General features: G+C 39.9%; 1 protein-coding gene across 3 annotated transcripts; it reads left to right on the top strand.

The window, feature by feature from the left end:
• The first annotated feature begins 255 nt into the window (after positions 1 to 255).
• On the top strand, positions 256 to 22,504 carry kpna5 (karyopherin alpha 5 (importin alpha 6)). 3 transcript variants are annotated; one of them, XM_067602545.1, is made up of 14 exons: positions 256 to 378; positions 4,568 to 4,701; positions 6,027 to 6,128; positions 6,272 to 6,371; positions 8,615 to 8,709; positions 9,931 to 10,062; positions 13,708 to 13,796; positions 13,889 to 13,988; positions 14,132 to 14,295; positions 18,173 to 18,251; positions 18,366 to 18,491; positions 18,580 to 18,707; positions 19,193 to 19,371; positions 20,446 to 22,504. In XM_067602545.1, the coding sequence occupies exons 2-14, from the start codon at positions 4,573 to 4,575 to the stop codon at positions 20,631 to 20,633; spliced, it is 1,611 nt and encodes a 536-aa protein (XP_067458646.1). In that variant the 5' UTR covers positions 256 to 378; positions 4,568 to 4,572; the 3' UTR covers positions 20,634 to 22,504. The 3 variants fall into 3 exon arrangements, with proteins under 3 accessions (XP_067458646.1, XP_067458647.1, XP_067458648.1); XM_067602546.1 differs by having other exon boundaries at positions 272 to 398; XM_067602547.1 differs by lacking the exon at positions 256 to 378 and adding an exon at positions 5,243 to 5,388 and having other exon boundaries at positions 4,570 to 4,701.
• Positions 22,505 to 23,823: the final 1,319 nt, after the last annotated feature.

Genomic DNA, 23,823 nt, shown 5'->3' with positions numbered 1-23,823 from the left:
TATCCTTTTAAAATTATTACAATTAGATCAAAATGTTTTTCTTCAGATATTTTTTATTTGTTAAAGATGGAGCTGGAAATGGGCTCTTTCTGATATACTGCATTGACATGCATCAGTAGACGCATGGGAGATGAAATAGTCACTTCTCGTTTATTTTGAAGAAAAATATCCGGTTCGGCTCTAGCTAACTCTTACGAAATTAACACGTTTTACGGAAACCGGAACACCGGCCGGCAGCTGACGGAGGTGACGTGTAGTGTTGTTAATGCGAGGGGTTTGCTGGGAAAGTTTTAATAAGACGCCATTTTGCTATCAGAGGCTGAAGCAGAGGGAGAGAAGGAGAGGTTATCGCTGTTAAAAACCCGCACGCATTTTCAGGTACATTAGAGCTTCAGTGGGTAAGAATCAGTGCTTATATGTGTTATGAGATCTGACGTTGTTGCCATTGCAACTAAATACACCTGTGATAACATTATCTGACCCAACGCAGCATTAGTGAAGGAGCTAGCGTGAAGCTAGTGCAGAAACAGACTGGTAATAGCCCAAAAACATTTTGCTCTGTTCCATGGAGAGATGCTGCTAAATCTTAAATTAGTAAAACATAGTGTTGCTGGTTGGGTTGACGTCAGCTGTACGTATGTAGTGTTAATCTCGACTGACTCTAGGTCATGCTTTCGTGGTTTTGTGCTGTAACTGTCAGCAGTACAACGTTAGCATGCACGGAGTTTAGCATGACCTCCTCCTTCCTGTGTTGGAGAAATATGTCCGTTTAAAACCAGAAATGATGCTGAAAGATTGTACACAGTGACAGACAAATTACACTAACAATGAACTGTCCTATAGGAATTTTGGAAACATTCACTAAATGACTAAGATGAAAACAATAGTTTTATTTTGTACGAATTTGTTGTGGTTGTTTTGCACCTCACGGTTTAAAATTATAGTATGTGATATGAACTTAAATGGTTCCCATCCTCAGCGTTTGGAAATTGATCGTGGTTCCTCTGCATAACGTTAAAGTTGGGGGCTACCATGACTGTAATAAGTATTGTTCTATTCCCAAATTATGCTGCCTGTCATAAATCCTAATTTGCTTGCTAATAATCATCAGAAAGTCAAACAAAAAAACCCAAACAATTTGCTTGCAGTATGAAACAATGACCATATCCTATGGTCACAGTATCATTCCGCATACTCAGCACTCTGTGATAAAACCTATTAATCCTCCCTGCCAGACAAATATAAATATTAGTATTTATTTATCTACAAAGCTGTTGTTTGAAAGTTGCCATCTTACTGTGTATCTACCTTTTGCTTTTCTGGAACTGAACTTTCCCCAGTGTTTGGATGATACCTCACAAACCCTGTATCAGACCTGATCAAGGAAGTACACCTTTTTAATCTGCTCATTGTATAGGGTTGGGTGTATGATAGGGGCTACTATCAGGGTCATAAGTATAGTAGAATGTCAAATGTGTGAATGTGTAAAAACGTTTTGATCAAATGAATTCAAATGTTTGGTGCGTAAAAAAAACATCTGAACAAATAGAATTAATTTTTGAATCTGTAAGGAGGATCTGCAGCTTTGCATGACATTTTGTGAACAAATGTAAAAGAGTTGCACAGAATATTTCCAATGTGTGAGTGCATAAAGAAGATTTACACAAAGGTTTGCAGTTACACATCAGGTTTGCAGTTACATGTCTGTTTGTGGGTGAATTTTTTTTTTTTTTTTTTTTACACAGAACTCAATTGTATGTGTCAATCCCAAATTCACAGCTACTGAATCAAATTTATGGCTCAATCCCAATGTCCCCCCTAAGCCGTAAGCCCTGAACCCTCATAGACTTACCAGGTGACGTCAGTCACCTGGTAAGTGATTGAGTGCAAGAGGTTGCAAGGACTTGAAATGGTTTAAATAGGAATGGGACAACACTTTAGCAATATATCACATTACCTTGACAACACCAAAACATGTTGCCTATAATTGTGGGTTTGGGACTTTTTGTTCAATACTTTATTGCCATATCAATATGACGGACTGGAATTTGTCTTGGTGAGCTCACTTAAAAAAAAAACAGAGACAAAAATAGTAAAACCACTCGTTCATAAAGCACATAATACATTAAACAAAGTATAAAACAGATAGGTAATATCCCGCATATAAAATAATCACAAGCACATGCAGTAAAGTAAGGGACTGACTGTCTGCCAGGCTGTTGCCTTACAGAATGGACAAGAGGTGTTGACAATCAATCTACTTGTTTTTGTCAAAACAGCATCATTAAGAAAAAATTGAAATAAATGGTTGATGAATAAAGTAGGTGTGTAATGTAACCTATGCTTGCATTCCTCAGATTTCATGTGTTTTTATGTATCTTAAACCCTTGTTAATGTAGTGTTTCTTTGTAAATGTAGGCATACCAGCACACCCACTATGCCACGCTGAACATCCACGTGTCAGTATGTTTACCGTTTTTTTTTTCCTTTTCTTTTAATTCCCTTCCCCAGACTTTGCCTGAGGGAACTACCCTCAGGCAAATTTTGCAAAGATGCAGATTTACAGAAAGTGTGCATAAAGGGCTCAAAATGTCTGCTGGAGAGCCCTCATACACTTGACGATATGACAATGGCACAACCGTAAGCCCTCGCGGATTCCAGTCCGCATGTCGATGTGTCCTTGGGCAAGATACTTAACCCCAAATTGCTCCTGATGGCTGTGCCATCAGTGTGTGAATGTGTGTGAATGATTAGATTTCCTCTGATGGGCAGGTTGGGACCTTGCATGGTAGCCCCTGTACCCATTCAGCGTATGAATGTGTGTGAAGGGGTGAATGTGACTCATAGTGTAAAAGCGCTTTGAGTGGTCGGAAGACTAGATGGGCGCTATACAAGTACAGTCCATTTACAATCCATTTACCTTTAAATTGAAAGTCAAATGGAATCATGGATTTGGAGAATTGTGACACTCCTACTAAGGAGGTAGCCTGTTAGCATTGTCGCGTGAACCGGAGAGCCATTAGTTTGTTCAAATGGCGTCCAGAAGATGCCAGTTTCCCACTCAGTGAATAAATCCTCATGTTTAATGGTGCCACTGACCAGTGTTACAAATCAGCCGGTTTTCCTAGTTACTGGTTACCTTTGTTTGTAAACGTTGGGAGTTTCTCATGGTGACAGCAGATGTTCCAATCATGGAGAGGAAATGTAGCTCACCTTGCAAATGCCTGATTATGATTTTATATCCTGATGATTTTATTCCTTTAGATTTAACACCTGGTATCAAAACCTGGGTGGGTTTTTTATTTTGAAGAAAATACATCAAAATATGGTTAAGAATAATTCTGATCCCACAGTTTCACTGAACTCTATAAACCATCAATAAGCTGAATTAATCAGATGGATAGTGTAGTCTATGAAATTATGAGTGATATAAATCATAATCAGGCATTTGCAAGGTCAGCTACATTTCCTCTCCATGATTGGAACATCTGCTGCCATGAGAAACCTGACATTTACAAACAAAGGTAACCAGTTAACAGGAAAACCAGTTGATTTGTAAGACTGGTAACGATTTAACTGCTAACTGTTGTTCTCTGACCGTCTGTTGACTGGAGGCTTCAAGTTCACAGCAACCACATCAACACTTCCAGCCCAAGACATGCTTGGTGCTTCAGAATAAAAGCACCATTGGTTCTGCTTTGATTCATTTCATTATAACAGTACATTGTTTGAACCGGTGTTACCATGTTAAACGCAACTGTTGCATAAATGGTCTTAAAATGACAATAATATCGTTTCTTGCAATTATTTCATTCTCTGGGCAGCACTTCACCAAAAAGCACGGCGTGAGAGGCAGTTTATCAAAGGGTGCCAGTGAAAATGAAGCTGCAAAAGACTCAACAGAGAAACATTCACATTGAAGTCCATTGAAAAATTCATTCAAAATCCATTGACAATTTAATATAACGATGATTGATGATGGATCATTCACTAACTAGTGATTGAAGTTACAACTAGTTTTTACTGAAACAAGTCCACATTTACCCACTAAATAGGCGCGGAATGAAACAGTGGATCCTAACATTACTTTATTTTCAAATATCATCCATGTTGCTTGTTCCACACCTACAAACAAGGCCTGTTTTAAATGCTGTATTTTTATATGGGAGTTCAGCAAGTGTCGTTAAGTTCAGAGACTGTTCAGTTGGGGTGTGCTTTCAGCACCTTCAGCAGACACGCCCCCACCGTTTCAGAGCATGGCAGGAGGATTTAGGAGGAAGCGTCAAATGTGGGACAAAAGTATTTGTGCTCATAGATTTAATTCGTAGCTGTAAACTTGGGATTTACACATACAATTGAGTTCTGTATGAGCTTTCTTCACCCACAAACAGATACGTAACTGCAGACCTATTTTGTAACTGCAAACCTTTGTGCAAATCTTCTTTCTGCACTATATCCTCTCTCAAGCCAAATGTTGTCAGAGTCATAGAGCCTCAACATTTAATGATGTTTGCTTTTGATGAATAAGTTCACCTCAATTTAAAACTGCCTGTCCTGGACTCTTCAGACACGATGGCAAGCCCAGGCAAAGAGAACTACAGGATGAAGAGCTATAAGAACAAAGCGCTGAATCCTCAGGAAATGCGTCGAAGGAGAGAGGAGGAAGGAATCCAGCTTCGAAAACAGAAAAGAGAGGAGCAGGTAAACGCTGTCTCACCTTGAACCACTTGATTAAAACCCTTTTTACATTAAGTTTTATGTATGTAATCTAGACTTCCTGATTTTGTTACAGCCCTAGGATTGGGAACCAAAAACTGGTTCCAACTTAGAACCGAATCCAAAATGCCAAGAACCGGGTACCTGTTAAAAAAATTGAATTTTGGTTCTGCTTATCGGTTCCTTAAACGCGATAACCCTTTATTGTTACTAACAAAGGCTACATATCTGCAAGGACGTGGCTATCTGCCAGGACTTGTCTACATCATGCATCAATGCAACAGCGTGTCAATTTGTTTAGATACAAGCATGCATGGCTAATGTCACAACAGTGTGAAAGATGAACCAGTAAATGCTCAAAAGTGTGGCTTCACTTCATTAAAGAAAATGACGAGGCAAAGTACAATCCGTGTGGGAAGCTAATTAGCTGTAAGTCTGGTTGTACATCAGATTTGACCAAACATTTAAGGCAGCACAGTGTTGATCCAAAAGAATGTCCAGTGTTTGATGTCTTGCGGTCTCCTAGCCCAAGTGTGACATCAGCCAGCGCTAGCACCTCCAGTAGAGCCAGGGATACCTAGCCACGACACACCATTCTCCTTGGCAATAAAGGGAAAGATGACCAAGGAGAAAACTGAGGAGTGTCAAATACCACAGCATCCACAAGAAAATGTATGTACTGACTGTGGATCATACTTTTTTATTGTATGTATTTACTTTGTGAATGTTCCGTTAAAAAAAAAAAAAAAAATTAAACAATAAAAGTCAAAGTAAACACTTAAAAGAGTAAAGATATTTTTGTTATCTAAACATTTGACCTTTTTTTTACCATGTTGTAATTGAAACTGGGAATCGATGAGAACAGTAATCGATAAGCAGAATCGGAATCAATAAAATTCAAACAATACCATACCCTATATAGCACCCTTAAATTCCCAAATTCCTTCCCAGCTCACTCCCTGTGTTTTGAAACTCAACACATTTCAGTTATATCTCAAGACATCAACAGTAGGATATTTCAAATTTGGAGCATTTTGGTTTAATCATGAGTATTTGTGAGTATAACACATGACATTATGGATTTGATTATCATGGCTGTTGTATTAATTTAAATGAATGCAAGTCTGAAAAGTCTTAAAATGATCAACATTGTGTTTTTGTAATTCAGGGCTTCATAATGGCTCAATTACAGTTAAACCTCTGCACTTTTTCATATGTGCTGGTGTGTGCATGTCACAATCAGTTCATCAAACCAAGGTGGTAAAAATATAAACAGCAGCTTAATCATGTGACATTCACTCTGCCCACAGCTGTTTAAGAGGAGAAATGTATGTGTACCTACAAGTGATGAATCAATGCTGGAGTGTCCAATCCAGGATCCAGACATCAGTTCCACAGTACCTGTTGCAGGTGTAAGTGTTGGTCTTCTGTTGTGTTCATCTGGCCTGGCATTATAGCTAAAGCCATATCAAATTTCTATTAAGGTCACTTTCTTTCTGTAATTGTGAACATGATTTTAATTTTGAATATTTCTGTAATGTTGACTTTTGTGCAGGATGGGGTCATTACTCCAGACATGATTCAGATGATCTTCTCTGAAGACCCAGATCAGCAGCTAATCGCTACACAGAAATTCAGGAAATTACTCTCCAAAGGTTTGTGTTGCATCCGTGGAATTCTAATATCAGCATAATATTCAATATCAAGTAAGACATACTTCAGTATGGAATTTCAGGACTAATAAAGATAAGCAGTAATTATTTGTTTGTCCTGGTCGATACTGATATGATAATATATAGGATATAGGATAATATAATAATATTAATCTTATAATTGCAAAAATGTAAAGAGAACAGTAAAGGCTATATTTTGAGATTGACAAGTTTATTTTTCTAACCCAACTTCAATATTTAGAGAGCCTCCACCATCCTTAAAATGAAAAATACACATATTTGTTGTAAACTTGTTTGTAATAACCTTGGTTTATTTTACTTGCATGCAGACCAATTAACACCAGACCATAACTCTTTATAAACAAGGATGTGAAAATAATGTTAAATACTGTTGAACTGATTCATGGTTAACTAATGCCCTCAGAGTCCACTGTTTTGAAAGGCTGCAGGTCTTTTACAATAAACTGGTTAACAACCTGGTGGCATCAGTCATCCTCCCTCTGCTGATGTGAACAGACTGTCTGCTGCAGGTGCTGCTGGCAGAGAGGAGAGCTGGTTGGTCTCTGGCTCAAAGTCTGCAAGAATTCAATTCATTTAAGATACTTGGCTAATTAGGCTCAATCATTACAATTAGCATTCATTTAAAGCTGGTTAATAATGGTTCACTATGAGCATAACAAGCTCTGTATAGTTGTAAAAAAAATTCCAGTTGTAGATTAAGTGAGTTTATGTTCTGCTGGTTCAACAGTTGTTTGATAAATTGTTGGTACTGTCTCCCTTACTGGCAGATTTTGTTGCACTTTTTGATAACGAGCATTGTTGTTCACTTGGGTAAAGTATAACATCCATTTCATTCTCTCTGCTGTGGCCTCTGTCCCGGCGTGTGTGTGTGTGTGTGTGTGTGTCTCAGCCCCGCCTTGGTGCCAACAGGCACCAATGCAGAGGCAAAAATTCCTATTCAGAAGCAGATTTTGAGTAGCATTACTAGTCTTGGCCAAGGAACCTCATTATCAGCATAATTATCAGCTAATATTTCCATTATTCGAGCACTGAAGTAAAAGGAAAAAAATATTATTTTCTTATATATCGGCCTTCGCTATATTGTCCATCCCTTTTATTAAGTCCAAGTAATAATCTCTCACAGCTTTATCTATGTATCTGTTTACTGCTCTTTAGTCTGTTGATGAAGATTTTACTTTTTGCAGTGCATTGTTGACGGGACTGTGTTGTTACACACTGTACCTGAACTAAGGATGGGAATTGAGAACCGGTTCCAGTTGAGTTGTTCCAATCCATCGGAATTGTATGCCTCCAAGCTTATCAGTTCCTTTTATCAATGCCCAGGCATGTGATGTTGACAGAAAAAGGCGGAATTCAACTGGGAGGGCAGTGCAGCAGACTGTCTACAGTGTGTACATGCTAGAGTTATCTTCGGTTATCTTGTAATTCATCTTCAAAAAAGGCAGCGGTTGCAAACATTTTTTGATTTAGTGAGTAAATAAATTACCTTTTGTGAGATGAACATGAAGTATACTGTGAACTTTCTACGCCATCACCACAGAGTGGAGCAGCAGTGACAAATGGGATGAGACCAGCTGACCAACACACACTGCAGAATTAAACAAATTAAACCAACACTGAGGTCAGAAAAAGAGAGGAGAATAGAAAATAACTCAGTGCTCAGTCTTTTTCACCTCAAAAACCCTGCATCTGTTCAGCGTCTTGGACAACAATGGCTTTCCCTGGAGCTAAAGGTGCAGCAGAGAGGCTCCTCTCCACTGCTGGAGACATAGCGTTAATGTTAAACACAGCGGAGCACTCCTCCCCCTCATTGTGTTATTCTCATACAGACAGGAGACTGTAAGATGCTTTCAAATTAATTCATTTAAACAGTTAACTTTTGGTTGCAGACCATTCATCATATTTACCAGTTATGTTTCATTTATTCATCAGCATGCAAGATCATTGATAATAAAACAGTTGTGTTGACACAAAACAAATTCCACAAAACCATCACAGTGTTGACCACTAAAGACAGAAAAAATAATAAATGAGTAATTAAAAGCTGATATAAAAAAAGGAAAAGAAAATTACACTTTCTACTGAACACAAAGGTAACAGAGGCTTTTAATCTCTTTTTGCATATACTTGATGAGAGCCATTGCTTTCTTTTAAATCAAGTTAAATTCAATGAGAGATTAGTCGTGTTGTGTTCTTCTGTGCAGAGCCCAACCCTCCTATAGATGAGGTCATTTCCACTCCTGGTGTTGTGAATTGTTTTGTGGAGTTCCTGAAGAGGAGTGAAAACTGCACACTGCAGGTAAGAGCTTCACTACACAGCAGACAGCCTGTATGCCTGAAGCTATGATTAGCAAGACATATCAGACATATAAACTTAGCACAATAAGTAAGGAAATTTGTGTTTGGTATATTATTTCTTTGTTGTAACAATGCTTCTTGGCAATAAATCTTATACGGTTGGAAAGCCTGTTTATTTCCCTTTTAAATGGTGCCACATTTGTAAGGAACATGCATTTGTGGGATGAGCAGCAGAGCTGAGCATGTGGGTTGCACCTATGAAAAATTTGCCGAATCTTCTCTGCCAATGCCAAACAGCTTATTTTGCTGTTGCTATTGACTTGTTTTGAGCTTCTGGTACCCCCAAGTGCTGCCAATCAGGTGCCTGACTGGCACCTGATTCGTGCCAGACGACCAACACAACCACGTTTGCTGACTTGTGACAAATGCTGGTTGAAGAATGGGATGCCATCCCACAGCAGTGTGTGACCAGGCTGGTAACCAGCATGAGGACCAGGCTGTTGTGGCTGCGTATGGTTCTTCCACATGCTTCTGAGGCTCCTGTTTGTTAAATGAATAAATTGTTAAATTGCCAATATGTGTAGTTCTCTTGTTTCTTCAAACTTCAATCATCCAGTACACCAAACACCAAACAAGAGTCAATGGCAGAAAAATAGCTGTTTGGTATTGGCAGAGATTTGTCAAAATTTTCATGGGCGCAACCCACATACTCAGCTCTGCTGCTCATCCCACAAATGCATGTTCTTTACAAATGTGGCACCATTTAAAAGGGAAATAAACAGGCTTTCCAACCGTATAAGATTTATTGCCAAGAAGCATTGTTACAACAATAAGTTTATTTAGTCATCTGAACGACTAAATGGTTTTTAAAAATCAAATAAGAACTATGGTTTTCCAGTATAGAGTGCCACTGCTTCTACTGAAAACATGGTACTAAACACATATCTTGTGCTCACCATGTAATGTGAGCAGTGATTTGATCTCAAATGTACCTACCAAGAATAACTTGTACCAGGCAATGTAATGAATGTATTTAATTAATCTGAAATGTCACTTCAGCAGTCCAGAACTTAAAATGATCTCTATTGCTCGATTTGTAGTTAATTGTGAAGCAAATAATTGCACAAGAAAAATGTCAAGTAATAAACTTGGCCCTAGTCATTTCAGAGTGTGGATTGACTATGATGTCATTTTTGTGTGCATTATGTGCGTCTTCAAACAGTTTGAGGCAGCCTGGGCTCTAACCAACATTGCCTCAGGTACCTTCCTGCACACCAAGGTGGTGATTGAAACAGGAGCTGTGCCCATTTTCATTGAGCTGCTGAACTCCGAGTATGAGGACGTCCAGGAACAGGTGAGAGCCTACAAGATAACACATTAAATATGAGCTTATGCGTTATTGTTAACCATAAAACTGTATATATTTGAAATAAGTCTTTGTTGAAACAGTGTTTTGTTGAACTGCTGGCTCGGATTTTTGCTTGTATTGTATAATTGTGGTCTGGTAACACACCACAAAGGAATTAACTGAGGACACATATCGTGTAGACTTTATAGCAAAAAAACAATATGAAGCCTTTCTGCACCTGACCGAATAAACACACCACTTAGAAGTGGATGATATAACGAAAAGCTGTATACCACGAGAGGATGTAAATTTGTTATCTCTGGTTCTAGTAAACCATTGTGGGCACTGGGCAATGTTGCAAACATAATGAGTGGGACTGATTATAAGATTGTATTTTTTTTATGATTAGACGCATAGTTTGTCAGTTATTTAATTTGCTGCATCTAATGATTATTTTCGTTATTGATTAATTTGCTGATTATTCTCTCGATTAATTGATTATTCGTTTTGTCTATGAACTGTTTGAAAATTGTGAAAAATGTCTGTTTCTCAGAGCTCAAGGTGGCATCTTCAAATGTCTTGTTCTGTTTGATCAGCAATCCAAAATCCAAAGACATTCAATTTACAATGATATAGGTCTATATTTATAATCCGGGCTCTACTGGAATATCTTTGCATGATTTACAGTAAAAACAAACAAACAAACAAACAAAAAACTCCTTGTTCATCTTATACTTGCCCTTTTTGCAGCACTTTAGTTCAGCCTTTTTCTGAAGCAGGCTGTTTTACCTCCTGTCTCTTGAAGGACCCCCTCTGATGAGCCTACTCTGTTCTGATTGGTTAGCTCCAGGAAGCTTCCCCTCAGCAGACCTCCGCCATCTCCAGAGGCTATGTAAACAAACAGTAGTAGTACAGTGGAAACCGCTTATAGTGATCAACTGCTTATATGGATCAAAAAGCTCGGGACAGAATCATTCCCATACAAATGCTGTTTAAATATTTCGCTCACAGTAATCAAGTAGTCCGCTTATAGTGTTCATTTTCGGTCTTTTCACACATAAATACATAGGAGAAAAAAAATTTAAACTACAGTAATTCCTCTTTCTTTTTACTTTACTCCCATAGTACACATATGATGTGTATTTAGCAACTGCAGCACCATTATCAGGCATTGCGGTGACGTTATGACATGGATACTTCATCTCCATGATAGAAAGAAGACATCAGATAACATGAGTCAGATACAGCTTCTCTCTGTCTCTTTGGTCGCTAATTTCATCTCTGACGGTTAAATGTCTCTCTTTGTGGCTGTTGTGTGAATTTATCTCCTTAACAAGAATGCAGCAGAGTTCATATAATGTGCTGTAGGTAGTTTGCTTGTTGAAGTTACAGCGAGCTGTCTGGACTCCCTCATTCATTTGGAATTGATCCTGTTTTTAATTGAGTGGTTGTTCAATCACCTGTTGATGTTGTGTAATTAGTGAATGAGTGTGCAGGAGGTCTGGCTGCTTGTTGTGACAATCTCGTTTTTTTTAAGCTGAGTTGTATATTGAGTAATAAGCTTAAAATAACAAGTGTTAACATGTCAGCTTTGTAGACTATATTGCATATAGATAAGAGTGTCTAAGTCATGTATTTGATACATGCATTAATACTTTTTGTGAACCTACACTTTTACATCTGTGAATGTTTTTGGTATTCAGTCATTCTAGTATTCAGCACTGATCTGTACCTGTATCAGATTATAAGCTTTGTGGTACTTTATATATTTCTGTATACCAAGAAAATACATCGGAAACGTGTAAATCATGTGATATGTTGTCTATTTTTGATGAGAACATAAATCTGTTGTCACAATTGAACACTATAAATCTGAATTTCACTTTGTTGGTAAAATGACACATTCAGAACCACTCCACGGCTAAAATGAGCACTTCTTTGTTTAGAAACAATATGTATATGCTAAATGTAGCCTATTTAAAGAAGCAGCCTTTTCACCACTCAGGGGTTTTTGTTTTTGAAAGCAAATAGTTTTATTGGCATATAAAATTGCCCCCCACCCCTCCGATTTCATTGGGTGGGGGCCGCCAGGCCAACGAGAACCCCCGCCAGGCCAAAAATAATTTTTTAAATGTCAAAAATAACGCCCAATGTCCATTAATTTGCAAATCAATAGCGTTTGGGAGCCTCTGAGCAGCGCGGTTTCAAAACGTGAGTCAATGTCTGTGTTGTTGCCTAGGAAAAACCAGGTAGAGTAACTCCTTTTAAGGAATAGGACAGAGTGTAAGCGAGGGAGTGGTACAGCGATTGCGTCTCTCCAAAAGTTGATTCGGGTTCAACTTTCTCACTTCGGGCCGCTGCGGCCCCCACCCCCACACCTAAATTAACAACCCATGTGCTGCCAGCTGGTTACCTGAGGCTGGTTCTGTGTGCACATTGAAATAATGACAGGGAAAAGAAAGTCTCTCAATGAAAAACCTTAGTTTCCTCGAAGCTTATGACAAACTGCCAAAAACAAACCAACAAGATGCAGCAGTGAAACAACAAGCGTATTTTGAAACGGTCAATAAAATTCAGTAAATAGCAAAGCTGCCTGTTGTTTCATTACTTTATATTCATGTAATAAATATACAAATGTCAATAAGATAGTAATCTGCATGAGAAATTAAATAAGGAAGAAAAATTTGGTTATAATAATCACCAGCTTATAGTGATCAATTTGACCCGGACAGACGTGATCACTATAAGCAGTTTCCACTGCAGTAGGATTTCACTGCCTTTTCTCATTCTTGACTCAAAATGGTTTCCAATTCTCAAATACATCTGTACATGTTTGAAAGCCCAAATCCAATCTGAAATATGAGAGTGGACAATGCAAACAACACATGGGAAAAACCTTAGCAACATGCATGCACGAACAACGTCATAACGAGGAGGAAGTAGAAGTAACATCGCAAATGAAGCGTTCAGAGCAGGTTGAAGCCTGGCATTGATCCAGGTTCCAGTACACTTGTTGCCCATACCAGCGCAAACGGGCCTGACGGTGAGGGGCAGTCATGGCAGGCCTCCTGGCAGCCCTATGGTGATTGGCTGCTTGCAGTCTGTTCCGGATTGTCTGGGCAGATAGCCGTCAGCCATATCGTCCTGCAAACCTTGACTGCAAATCTGTAGAAGACAGCCTACGGTACCTAAGTGTTGACAGGGTGAGGAAATGGTCTTCTTTGGGTGTTGTCTTCTTGAGACGCCCACTTCGCGGCCTGTCTCTGACATCCCCTGTTATATGGAACTTGGCCTTCACTTTGGAGATGGTACTAGGGCTCACTCCAAATAATGCCGCAACTTGGTTTTGCGGAACACCAGCTTGAAGTTGCCCTATCGCACAGGCCCTATCCAGATCAGTCAAACATGCCATGCCGATTCTTGGAGCAGACACCTACTGACCACTGTAGCAGAGCCCATGCTCAGAGGTGCTGCCAGTCAGGTGCCAATCAGGCCAATGAGTCACATGATAATCTTAATAGTTCACTGATTGGTGTAGTACATCTGTCCAATCAACACACAACAATGCATTAAGTGTCATAGGCAATGCTGAGCTGGTGAGATGTACTGTTGGACTACAGTGTGTACAGTGACTTGTGTGGTGTGTTTCAGGCAGTGTGGGCGTTGGGGAACATAGCTGGAGATAATGCCGAGTGCAGAGACTATGTGCTCAACTGTGGCATTCTGCCATCTCTACAGCAGTAAGTGTCCTTGCTCTCAGTGTATTTTGTGTCCATCTGAATATGTTATATGTGATGTGATAACATCTGGATCCTTTTTTTGTCATATCCAGACTGCTCGCTAAATCCAACCGTCTCACAACAACCCGCAATGCAGTATGGGCGCTGTCAAACCTGTGCCGGGGGAAGAACCCACCACCTGATTTTGCCAAGGTCAGTCCAGTTGTCATGACTGAATTGGAATACTGGAGCCCATTGTCTTTATTTCTGTTTGCAGCATTTATTCTTTAACTGTTAATTCAGCTCTGATCGTAAACTGTCCCTCTGTCTTTGTCCTTGTCTCTGGTGTCTGTCAGGTATCTCCTTGTCTCAGCGTACTATCCAGGCTTCTGTTCAGCAGTGATCCAGATGTGCTGGCTGATGCTTGCTGGGCTCTGTCCTATTTGTCTGACGGCCCTAATGAGAAGATCCAGACAGTCATTGACTCCGGGGTCTGCCGCCGGCTGGTGGAGCTGCTCATGTAAGAAGCTGTTAACAGCTCATTATAGGAGAGGAGTTATTAGGTGATTCACTAGAGGAACAGCAGGCCAAGCTGAATTTTCAAAATATTAAGATGGCATGTATGTGATAATGCCTGACCAGGTGTCCTGATATGATAAGGTAATGGACAGGGCAAGGCTACTTATTAAAGGGAAAAGGGATGTGTTTAAGTTGTCACCACTTTTAACTGCTTGTGGGCAGTTCAACCCAGTGGATAGGATTGTCTCATCTCTGATTTATCTGGTAATGCAGTGTGGTTTCCTGCAGTTTACTGTACTTTACACACTGATCTAGACTGGGTATTAATAGCAATGTGTGAAAAAATTCATTCTTCTGAGAATCACAATTCTTATATTCTACAATTCTGAATCAAATTACAAATGTCAAGATTCAAGATTTGTAATAATGTTAGTTATTAATGTTGACAGACCAAAAGAGGCGGAACTCAACCTTGAGGCTAGTGTACATTGCACACGTGCTTGAGTTTTCTTGCAGTTCATCTTCAAAAAAAGCAAACATTTGGCTTTTACAAAATGTATTTAAACTTAATAATTAGCGATGCAAGACAAAAGTGAAGTATTCTGTGAATACTTCATACGCCATCACCCAGAGGCTTATGTTAGCACTGCACTGAACACGAACACTGTAGCACATTACAAAACTTCAAGTCTGTGGTGGGGTGAAAAAAAATGTCTGAAGTCCTGTGCCTGCACAGTGCTTTGGTTTATGATGGCTTTCAAGGTTGTTTTTTTTCTATTGCCTACATTGTAGAACAATACTTAAGACATCAAAACTATAAAATAACACATATGGAATCATGTAGTAAACAAAAAGTGTTAAACAAACCAAAATATCTTTCGTATTTTAGATTCCTCGAAGTAAGCATTGTTTGCTTGGATGACAGCTTTGCACACTCTTGGCATTCCCTCAACCAGCTTCATGAGGTAGTCGCCTGGAATGCTTTTCCAACAGTCTTGAAGGAGTTGCCCTGTATGCTGAGTACTTGTTGACTGCTTTTCCTTAACTCTGCGGTCCAACTCATCCCAAACTATCTCAAATGGATTTAGGTCAAGCAAGGTGGAGGCCAGGTCATCTGATGCAGCACTCTCCTACTTGGTCAAACAGCCTTACATAACCTGGAGGTGTGTTTTGGGTCATTGTCCTGTTGAAAAACACATGACGGTCCCATTATGCACAAACCAGATGGGATGGCGTGTTGCTGCAGAATGTTGTGGTAGTCATGCTTGTTAAGTGAGCCTTGAATTCTGAATAAATCACCAACAGTATCACCAGCAAAGCCCACCCACACCATCACACCTCCTCCATGCTTCACGGAGGGAACCACACGTGCAGATACACTCCCCTCACCTTCTCTGCGTCTCATGAAGACATAACAGTTGGAACTGAAAAATCTCAAGTTTGGACTCATCAGACCAAAGTACAGATTTTCTCTGGTCTAATGTCCATTCCTCGTGTTTCTGTTCTTATTATTGGTCTCCCTCACTAGTGATATCTTAGCAGCAATTTAACCATGAAGGCCTGATTCACGCAGTCTCCTTCAAACAGCTGATGTTGAAATGTGTCTGCTATTGGAACTCTGAGAAGCACAATGTGGGCTGTAAATTGAGTTGTTAATTGGTGATTTTTGAGGTTGGTAACTGTAATGAACTTCTCCACTGCAGCAAAGGTAACTCTTCCTTTCCTGGGGCTGTCCTCATGAAAGCCAGTTTCATCATAGCGTTTGATGTTTTTTGCGACTGCACTTGAAGGAACATAGTCTGTGTAAGGGAAAATCAGAGATTTCTTTTGAAACACATTATACATGTTAGAAAATAATCCTGATGTTGTACAGAGCAAATCGACATGACCGAGTGATTGTGGCCACATGAACCTTAAAGGTTAGTTGGCCATCGATCATGACATCCAAGTTTGGGGCAGACTTTGTGAGCATGAGTTAGGTTAAGACAGGAAGAGCTGGGTATCGTCAGCATAGCAATGGTATGAGAAACCATGGGAGCGGATGATTGTGCCAAGTGAGGTGGTGTATTTTGAGAAAAGAAGGGGACCAAGCACTGACCCTTGAGGAATGCCTGTGGATAAGCTCTGCGGTTTGGACACTTCTCCCCTCCAATATACTCTAAAATATCTGCCTGAGAGGTAGGACATGAACCAGCAGAGGGCAGATCCTGAGATACCAAGCTCAGTGAGTGTGAAGAGGAGGATTCTGTGGTTAACTGTGTCAGCTGACAGATCTAGCAGCGAAAGGGCTGAAGATTGACCAGCAGCTCTAGCTGAGCGTAGTGATTCCGTAACCGATAGAGAATGTCTCGGCAGAGTGCCCCCACTTAAAGCCAGACTGATTTTGGTCTTACAGGTTGTTCTCAGAAAGGAATCCAGAGACTTGGTTAAAGACTGTGTGCTCAAGTATTTTTGATAGGAAGGGCAGGAGTGAAAACCATCTGTAGTTTTCAACCTGGGCTGGGTTGAGTGTTTTTTTTTTTTAGCAGACTTTGGAGACTTCCCCTCAGTCAGAGGGGAGAATGAGGAGAGTGTGGCGCTGTTTAGGCTTGCCATGGTGGTCGATGTTACACGATGTTGGAACATACACCGATTACATGACTTGCCCACCGCCAATACTGTGGTTTTCGGCGGCAGTTTCATTTTTTTCATTTTTGCCTATCAGCGCCCATGTACATCAAATAAAAAAACACCAATTTGTAAAGTATCAAGTTTGTTTTCGATACTTAGACAGATGACAGACACTACAATTATAAACTGACAGTGTCAGTCACTGTCAGTAACATGACAGTCCAGCTATACACGGAGGACGACCTGCTGGCAGCAGCCTGAAGCCCGCCATCGCTAACTCTTAAATAAAGGGAAGATCTATACGAAAAATCTGATGTTGAAGATCAAAGTAAGCGCTCTTCAGATGAGGATCATTGATCATTTGTAAAATGTCAGGCATAACCAGTAACACCGGTGTTGTCACGATTTCATTAGTCGATGGGAAAATTTCCTCACCATGGCATCCCTAGACCTGTGTAGCTGGAAGCTGCAGACTGAGTTGGTCATGCTCAGAACTGGTTACTGATCGCAGAGACCTTGTCAGTAAAAAATGGGGCGAACATGTCTGCACTGAGCAGAGTGAAGGGCGGAGGAGGAGGCAGAGTGAGGAGTGAGTTAAAAGCAGAGAACATTTTCCCCATGTCTGTGGTGCCACAGATCTTGTAGTTAGTTGAGCAGGTCTTGCCATAATATGGATTACTACAGTAGTGGAACTGGGCTATTTGCTGTATACCAACACTACCTCAGCACAACACAACTGATGGTCTCAAACGCATTAAGAAAGCAAATAGATTCCACCAATTAACTTTGACAAGGCACACCTGCTGGTTAAGATATTGCCAATAGTGTGCAAAACTGTCATCAAGGCAAACTGTGACTAGCTTGAGGAATCTAAAATATGAAACATATTTTGCTTTGTTTACATGTTTTTGTTTACTACATAATTTCATGTTTTATAATTTTGATGTCTTAAGTATTGTTTGACAATGTAGAAAATAGTAAAAAATAAAGAGAATCCCTTGAATGAGTAGTCATATCCAAACATTTGGCTGGTATTGTATACTTCATATGTCCTGCTAATCATCAGAAAAAGTATTTTTCATGGCCATGGTATAATGCTTGTTTTGAGATTCATGTAGAGATGATGATGATGATGATGAACCACATTCTAGCGAAGAATTTAAGTGTGTTTTCTCCACAATACTAATTCAATACAAAATTGCATTGAAGCTTTCTCAACATATTGTGTGAATGTTGTTTGGGTGTTTTGTTTGTTTTTTTTTTTACAGGCACAGTGACTACAAGGTGGTTTCTCCTGCTTTACGTGCAGTGGGCAACATTGTGACGGGAGATGACATTCAGACACAGGTATAGGATTGTTCACTTGTCTCAGTACACGCTGATTCCCTCACTTTATTTATTCATTGATTTATACACAAGGGAGCACATGTAATGTAATCTGATATATTACTGTTATCTCAGGTGATCTTGAACTGTTCAGCTCTGCCATGTTTACTGCACCTGCTTAGCAGTCCCAAGGAGTCCATCAAAAAGGAGGCGTGCTGGACTGTGTCTAACATCACAGCAGGAAACAGAGCTCAGATTCAGGTAAAGACTGCTTTACATGGGTTTAGTGTGTCATGTCTGAAGAAGGGCTGCCGTTCTGTGTAGCTGACATCATTTCTTCTCTTGTCAGAATGTGATTGATGCCAACATCTTCCCTGTACTGATTGAGATCCTTCAGAAGGCTGAGTTCCGCACAAGGAAGGAGGCAGCTTGGGCTATTACTAACGCCACCTCTGGAGGCACTCCTGCACAGATAAGGTATGTTTACCATACTTATCCATTCTGAAGGCAAGGAAACACTGAAATCATCATCAAGTTTTTCATGGATAAAAGGGAATATTACCAGTGATTATAGCAATACAGCACACTTTTACATTTATTGCATTCAATGTATTTAAGCTCAACTGCAGTTGGAACCAGAACAACATCATTAACAGTCTAAACAGCTTTCTGCCTTGTTGGTAGAAATGCCTATCCGGTCATATTTAAATTGATTGTATCCGCTAAAATAAAATAAAAATGGCTGTACTCTACTGTCCACCTCAGCCTGCTAGTGCCACAAAGCTGCTCTTTGTTATGACAGCCTATAGCATGAGTGTTTCACTGTATGTACGATTGAAAATTATTTGAACGGACCGTTGTGATTCAGACTCAGACTGGCAAAATACATGGGTTCACTAAACTCAGACACTAAAGAATCTGTTATATCTCCCCTCTCTTTAATACTTGTTTTGTGTGAACAGGTACCTGGTGTCTCTGAATTCCATTAAGCCCATGTGTGACCTGCTGACAGTGATGGACTCTAAGATTGTGCAGGTGTCTCTGAACGGTCTGGAGAACATCCTCAGACTGGGAGAACAGGAAGCCAAACAGAACGGAACTGGCATCAACCCTTACTGTGCTCTCATCGAGGAGGCTTACGGTACAGCTCTGCAACTCAACACACAGCTAACATATTAACACTATTCACACCCACACCTCCATTCACTTTTTAGACACTTGATAGGAATTTCCATATTTTGTTGCTGGCTCACTATCAGAAATACATCTGTGAACAGGCCAACCATTCTGCTGTTACATCCAGGTTTGTTATCTGATTAGCCTGTCATTAGGTTTCTTGTTACCGTATATTTATCTTGTTTCTGGTTGAGACTATTGAATTTATCCAGTGACTGATAAAGTAGTTTTTGCCAGAAGTGCCTTTTAATTGAAATGTCTTAAACATAAACGAACAGCTAAATATCCACACAGTTTGATGTGCTTTAGAAAAATTGGATCAGTGTCATAAATATGTTTACACCAACCTACCCACAAAAAGTGTACAAGCTCCTTAAGCACATAAATGTAAAAATAGACAAAAAAATTTGATGCCTTCAAATCCAACTTTGTTATTAATGTAGCAGAAACATCAAAGAAGCCTGCAATGACTGTGGACTGTTGAATCAGGCTCTTCCGGCCACAAATAATTTGTAATTGCTCTCACCTCGTGTGCATTAGTTTCATTTAAGCCCATCTTGACCCTTCATAGTCTGACAAACAGCTGTGGAAGCGACACACTGTTCTGCAGTGTCAATGTATTTATGAGCCAGTGTCACCACCCAGTGGATGTGTTTGAAACACGTTCCTCTCACATTGAATGGAATTCATTTTACACTGGTGACAACTGCTTTATTCAGCCTGTATTTTTAGTACATCCTAGCGCAGATGGTTACATTGCAGGTCATTTAACAAACCAATGTTTAGTAGAACGATCACTAGCACTGTATGTCTTGCTATGACCTCTGTGTTGTGGCCTTCAAAGTCTCCATCAAAAGAACAAAATTTCAATTTAAATCAGGTAATATCTCATTAGAGCAGTAGTTGACAGTTTTTGAAACCCAGTTCTTAAGATTCATACTACAGTTCAGTCGTTCCTGTTGTACTTTTGCCACAGAGTTGTGTGAAGTGTAGTACAAAAATATGGACTTTGTGTGTATGTGTGTCTGTGCATGCACAGGCCTGGACAAGATCGAGTTCCTGCAGAGCCATGAGAACCAGGAGATCTACCAGAAGGCCTTCGACCTGATTGAACACTACTTTGGTGTGGAGGAGGAGGATGCCAGCCTGGCGCCACAGGTGGACCAGAGTCAGGGCCAGTTCATCTTCCAGCAGCAGGAAGGACCCATGGAGGGTTTCCAGCTCTAACCCCAGGTCACCTCCACAACCCCTCCTTCTTCCAGGTTTCTAAACCCCCGCTGGAGACAGCGGCCTGCTGGCCTGCAAACTCTCTTGGGTACTCATCTTGTCTCTCCTGGGCCAGCTCCACCAGCTCCCCCCCAGACCTTCACTTCTACTATGCCTTCACCACCAACTCTGGAGAGACAGAGAGATTTGTGAATAATGAGGTGACAAGTGACAGCACATGTGGCTCATTGATGCCATTTGAGACTGTGGGGACCTGCGTGAAGGGCTCGCCTCTGCAGGTTCCCCTCCCACTGATGAGATGTCTATGCCATGGAAAGCCTACTCATGTTAAAGAAAGAATTCTGCTACAGTATGATTTTCCTTTGACTTCCTGTCATATTATTTTTATCATTCTAAATGATGTTACAATTAGAAACTAGTGTCTCCAAATCAGCATCCATATCCCTTTATGAATGTGAAACTACCTCTTCAGTCTTCAGAGAAAAAGAAAGGAAGGACAGAAAAGCTCTGAATGAACGGATAGAGCATTTTCTTTTATTATGGCTAAAATCCACTCTTGAGTAAAATCCCTGGTGTTCAGATTTGGGGTTCTGTGGCTGACCTGCCAGAAGCCTGTAAGCAGGTAGTGGATGTAAATACAGTACTACTGTACGTCCTGGTGTTGTCATATTAAAACTCTGAAGCAGCTGCACATGTTCTCTGGGCTCTTTCTCCTCTCCTGTTGATTTAAATGGACTTGATGATCACCTAGAGACTTGGTGGTCTTTTATTTATTTGTCTTCTGAGATCCGTTGAGGAGCTCTTTCTCTTCTCCAGCCTTCAGCCTAGACTGAAAGCAACTGCTTCCTGAATTATATAACCGGACAACTGGCACAAGTTAGTTTGAAATCTGCAACTGTGTTGGCTGTTCACTAGTGTTTTTGCTGCTTATTTTGAATGTTCTTTATTTCAGAAAGCAGTGTCAGGGCAATGCGACATGATGCAGTGTGTGCAACAATCTCACTAGTTAATGAGATGTTTGCTTTATTTCCTACCTTGTCACCCTGAACTAGCAGCATGATGTATCTTAAATTATTTTTTTCTGTCTGCAATCGTTTCCCTTGATGTGATGGGATTAGTTGACTGAATTGGAGGGGTTTGTATATTATATATACATGTAAGAAAGTGTAAAGAAAGTATTTAAGTGGCTGTGGGAAGGTGTGATATGCTGTTGCAGTACTTACAGTCCATCACTGCTTCTACTTTATGCATCTTCAATCATTTCTGTTTGATTTTGAGGAGGTTTGTGTCAGCGGAACCTTTACACTTTGATTTTTTTCATGATCTCATTTTGTGGTTGAGGTCTTACGATGGAAACAGTGTTTATTTTCCTTCTTGAGGCTCTATCTCTGAACCATGAAAAGACAGTTTTTCGATATGTGCATATTTGACTACAGCAACTTTAATTGGTGGAAAACCAAACATGAAGTCAGTCTATATTTACATGAAATGGAAAATAGTTATAATGCCGAAATTACATCAAGCACATTCAATCGTGTATAGTTTTCTAAAATCTCTGGTTTGTATGATTGTATATCATTTTTTAGGTTTTGGTAGTGTAATTGTTTTCTCCTGTTTGGGAATTAATTTGCTGTGTTCTTGTGGCTCTCAGTAGAAATCCTCTGTTAGAACTCCAGCAGCCCGTGTACAGGAGGGAATGACTGTATGCAGCCACAGTCTGTGGTTACTTACACTGACTGGACCACACAAGACTGGCAGTGAAGCTGGGTTAGGCTGCCTGTAGTGCTGCCTGGCCCCTCTGCGTTGGGAATGCACATGTGATATTGTGTAACAAAAACTAATAAATTGATCTGTTGGATACAGACCTTACACACTTGTTTCTCTGCTGTTCTGATGCTTTGCTGTTGCCTCACTTCCTAATAAATGCACAGTGTTAAGTAATGTTTATTGATATGCAGGCAAATGAATGAGACTTCTAAAGGATTCTCTCTTTGACACAGCACCTAAATGAACCTCACCTGTAGTATGGTACTGACCCATGTTTATTTGTTATTTTGTGTAATGTTATTAGATGAATCTAATTGAGGCTGGCTTTATTTGATGTTACTATTCCCAGCAAATCCCATGAAAACACCTAAATCAACAGTGAATTTATCATACTCTAGTCTAAGTCTGTCTAGTACAATAGAATACATTTTTTATGTTGGTTTCAGTCACTTAGATTTCTTGAAAATAAAAATAAAAATGTAGAATAGTATCACAAGACAAATTTGCCTTTTAACGTTGCATGAAAATCTCTGTACCACTGCAATACACTTGAGGACCTGTCTTTAACCCCTGAACAGTACACTTCAGTGTACTGTTCAGGGGTTAAGTTGGAGCCTTCAGAGGAAAGTCCCAGAAAAAACTATCCAGGTTGCATTTTAAGTTCCATGTGGAAGATGACACAAAGTTATTCTCTTATATTCTTATTTTAATAAACAGGCACAACACAGAAAATAAAAATCTGACTTTTTATGCAGATGGAGGAGAGACACTGGAGTAGTTCTCATTGAGAAATGTAGTGTTGGTTGTAGTGTATGGAGTATATATGATATTGACTCTTAACCTGTTACGAAAAGATTTTTTGTGTTTGTTTGTTGGTTTTACTTTAGCATTGTATTTTCCCACTCTTCTTGGTCTGGTTCAGTTCTAATGTCTACTTCCCATGTATTAATTGTTAATCAATATGATACGACACACACATTTATCAGGTGGGAATTTGCAGTGGACAAAAGGGAATGCCGACCCTGTAAGTGTGCAAAATAAAATATAGATCAATAAAAACAAATGTCTCATGGGAATTGCATGTTTGGTAATATCAAACAAATTTTCAGTGTTGAATATCTTCTTTATCTCAGGGGGGAGCTGTTGTGTATTGTATGTACAGATAGTTGACAAATTTAAGGAAAAACCAGTACAGGTCTGAATGCTTGACCCCTACAGTGTGGGGATCTGGTGGCTCTGTTATGCTGTGGGGGGGCATTTTGCTGGCATGGTTTGGGTCCACTGTCCCCTTAGAGGGAAGAGTGACTGCAAGTCAATACAAAGTTGTTCAGGCCTGAACTGGTCTTTAATTTGTCACCCATCTGTATTACTCTTAGAAAGGAGGGAGATATAAACAGACATACAGAGAGAGTTAGGGACTGTA

This window comes from Thunnus thynnus, chromosome 10, assembly GCF_963924715.1.
Source record: "Thunnus thynnus chromosome 10, fThuThy2.1, whole genome shotgun sequence".
NCBI classification, from domain to species: Eukaryota; Metazoa; Chordata; class Actinopteri; order Scombriformes; family Scombridae; genus Thunnus; species Thunnus thynnus.
The sequence above is the reverse complement of the archived record's forward strand: the minus strand, read 5'-3'. Positions and strand labels throughout refer to the sequence as shown.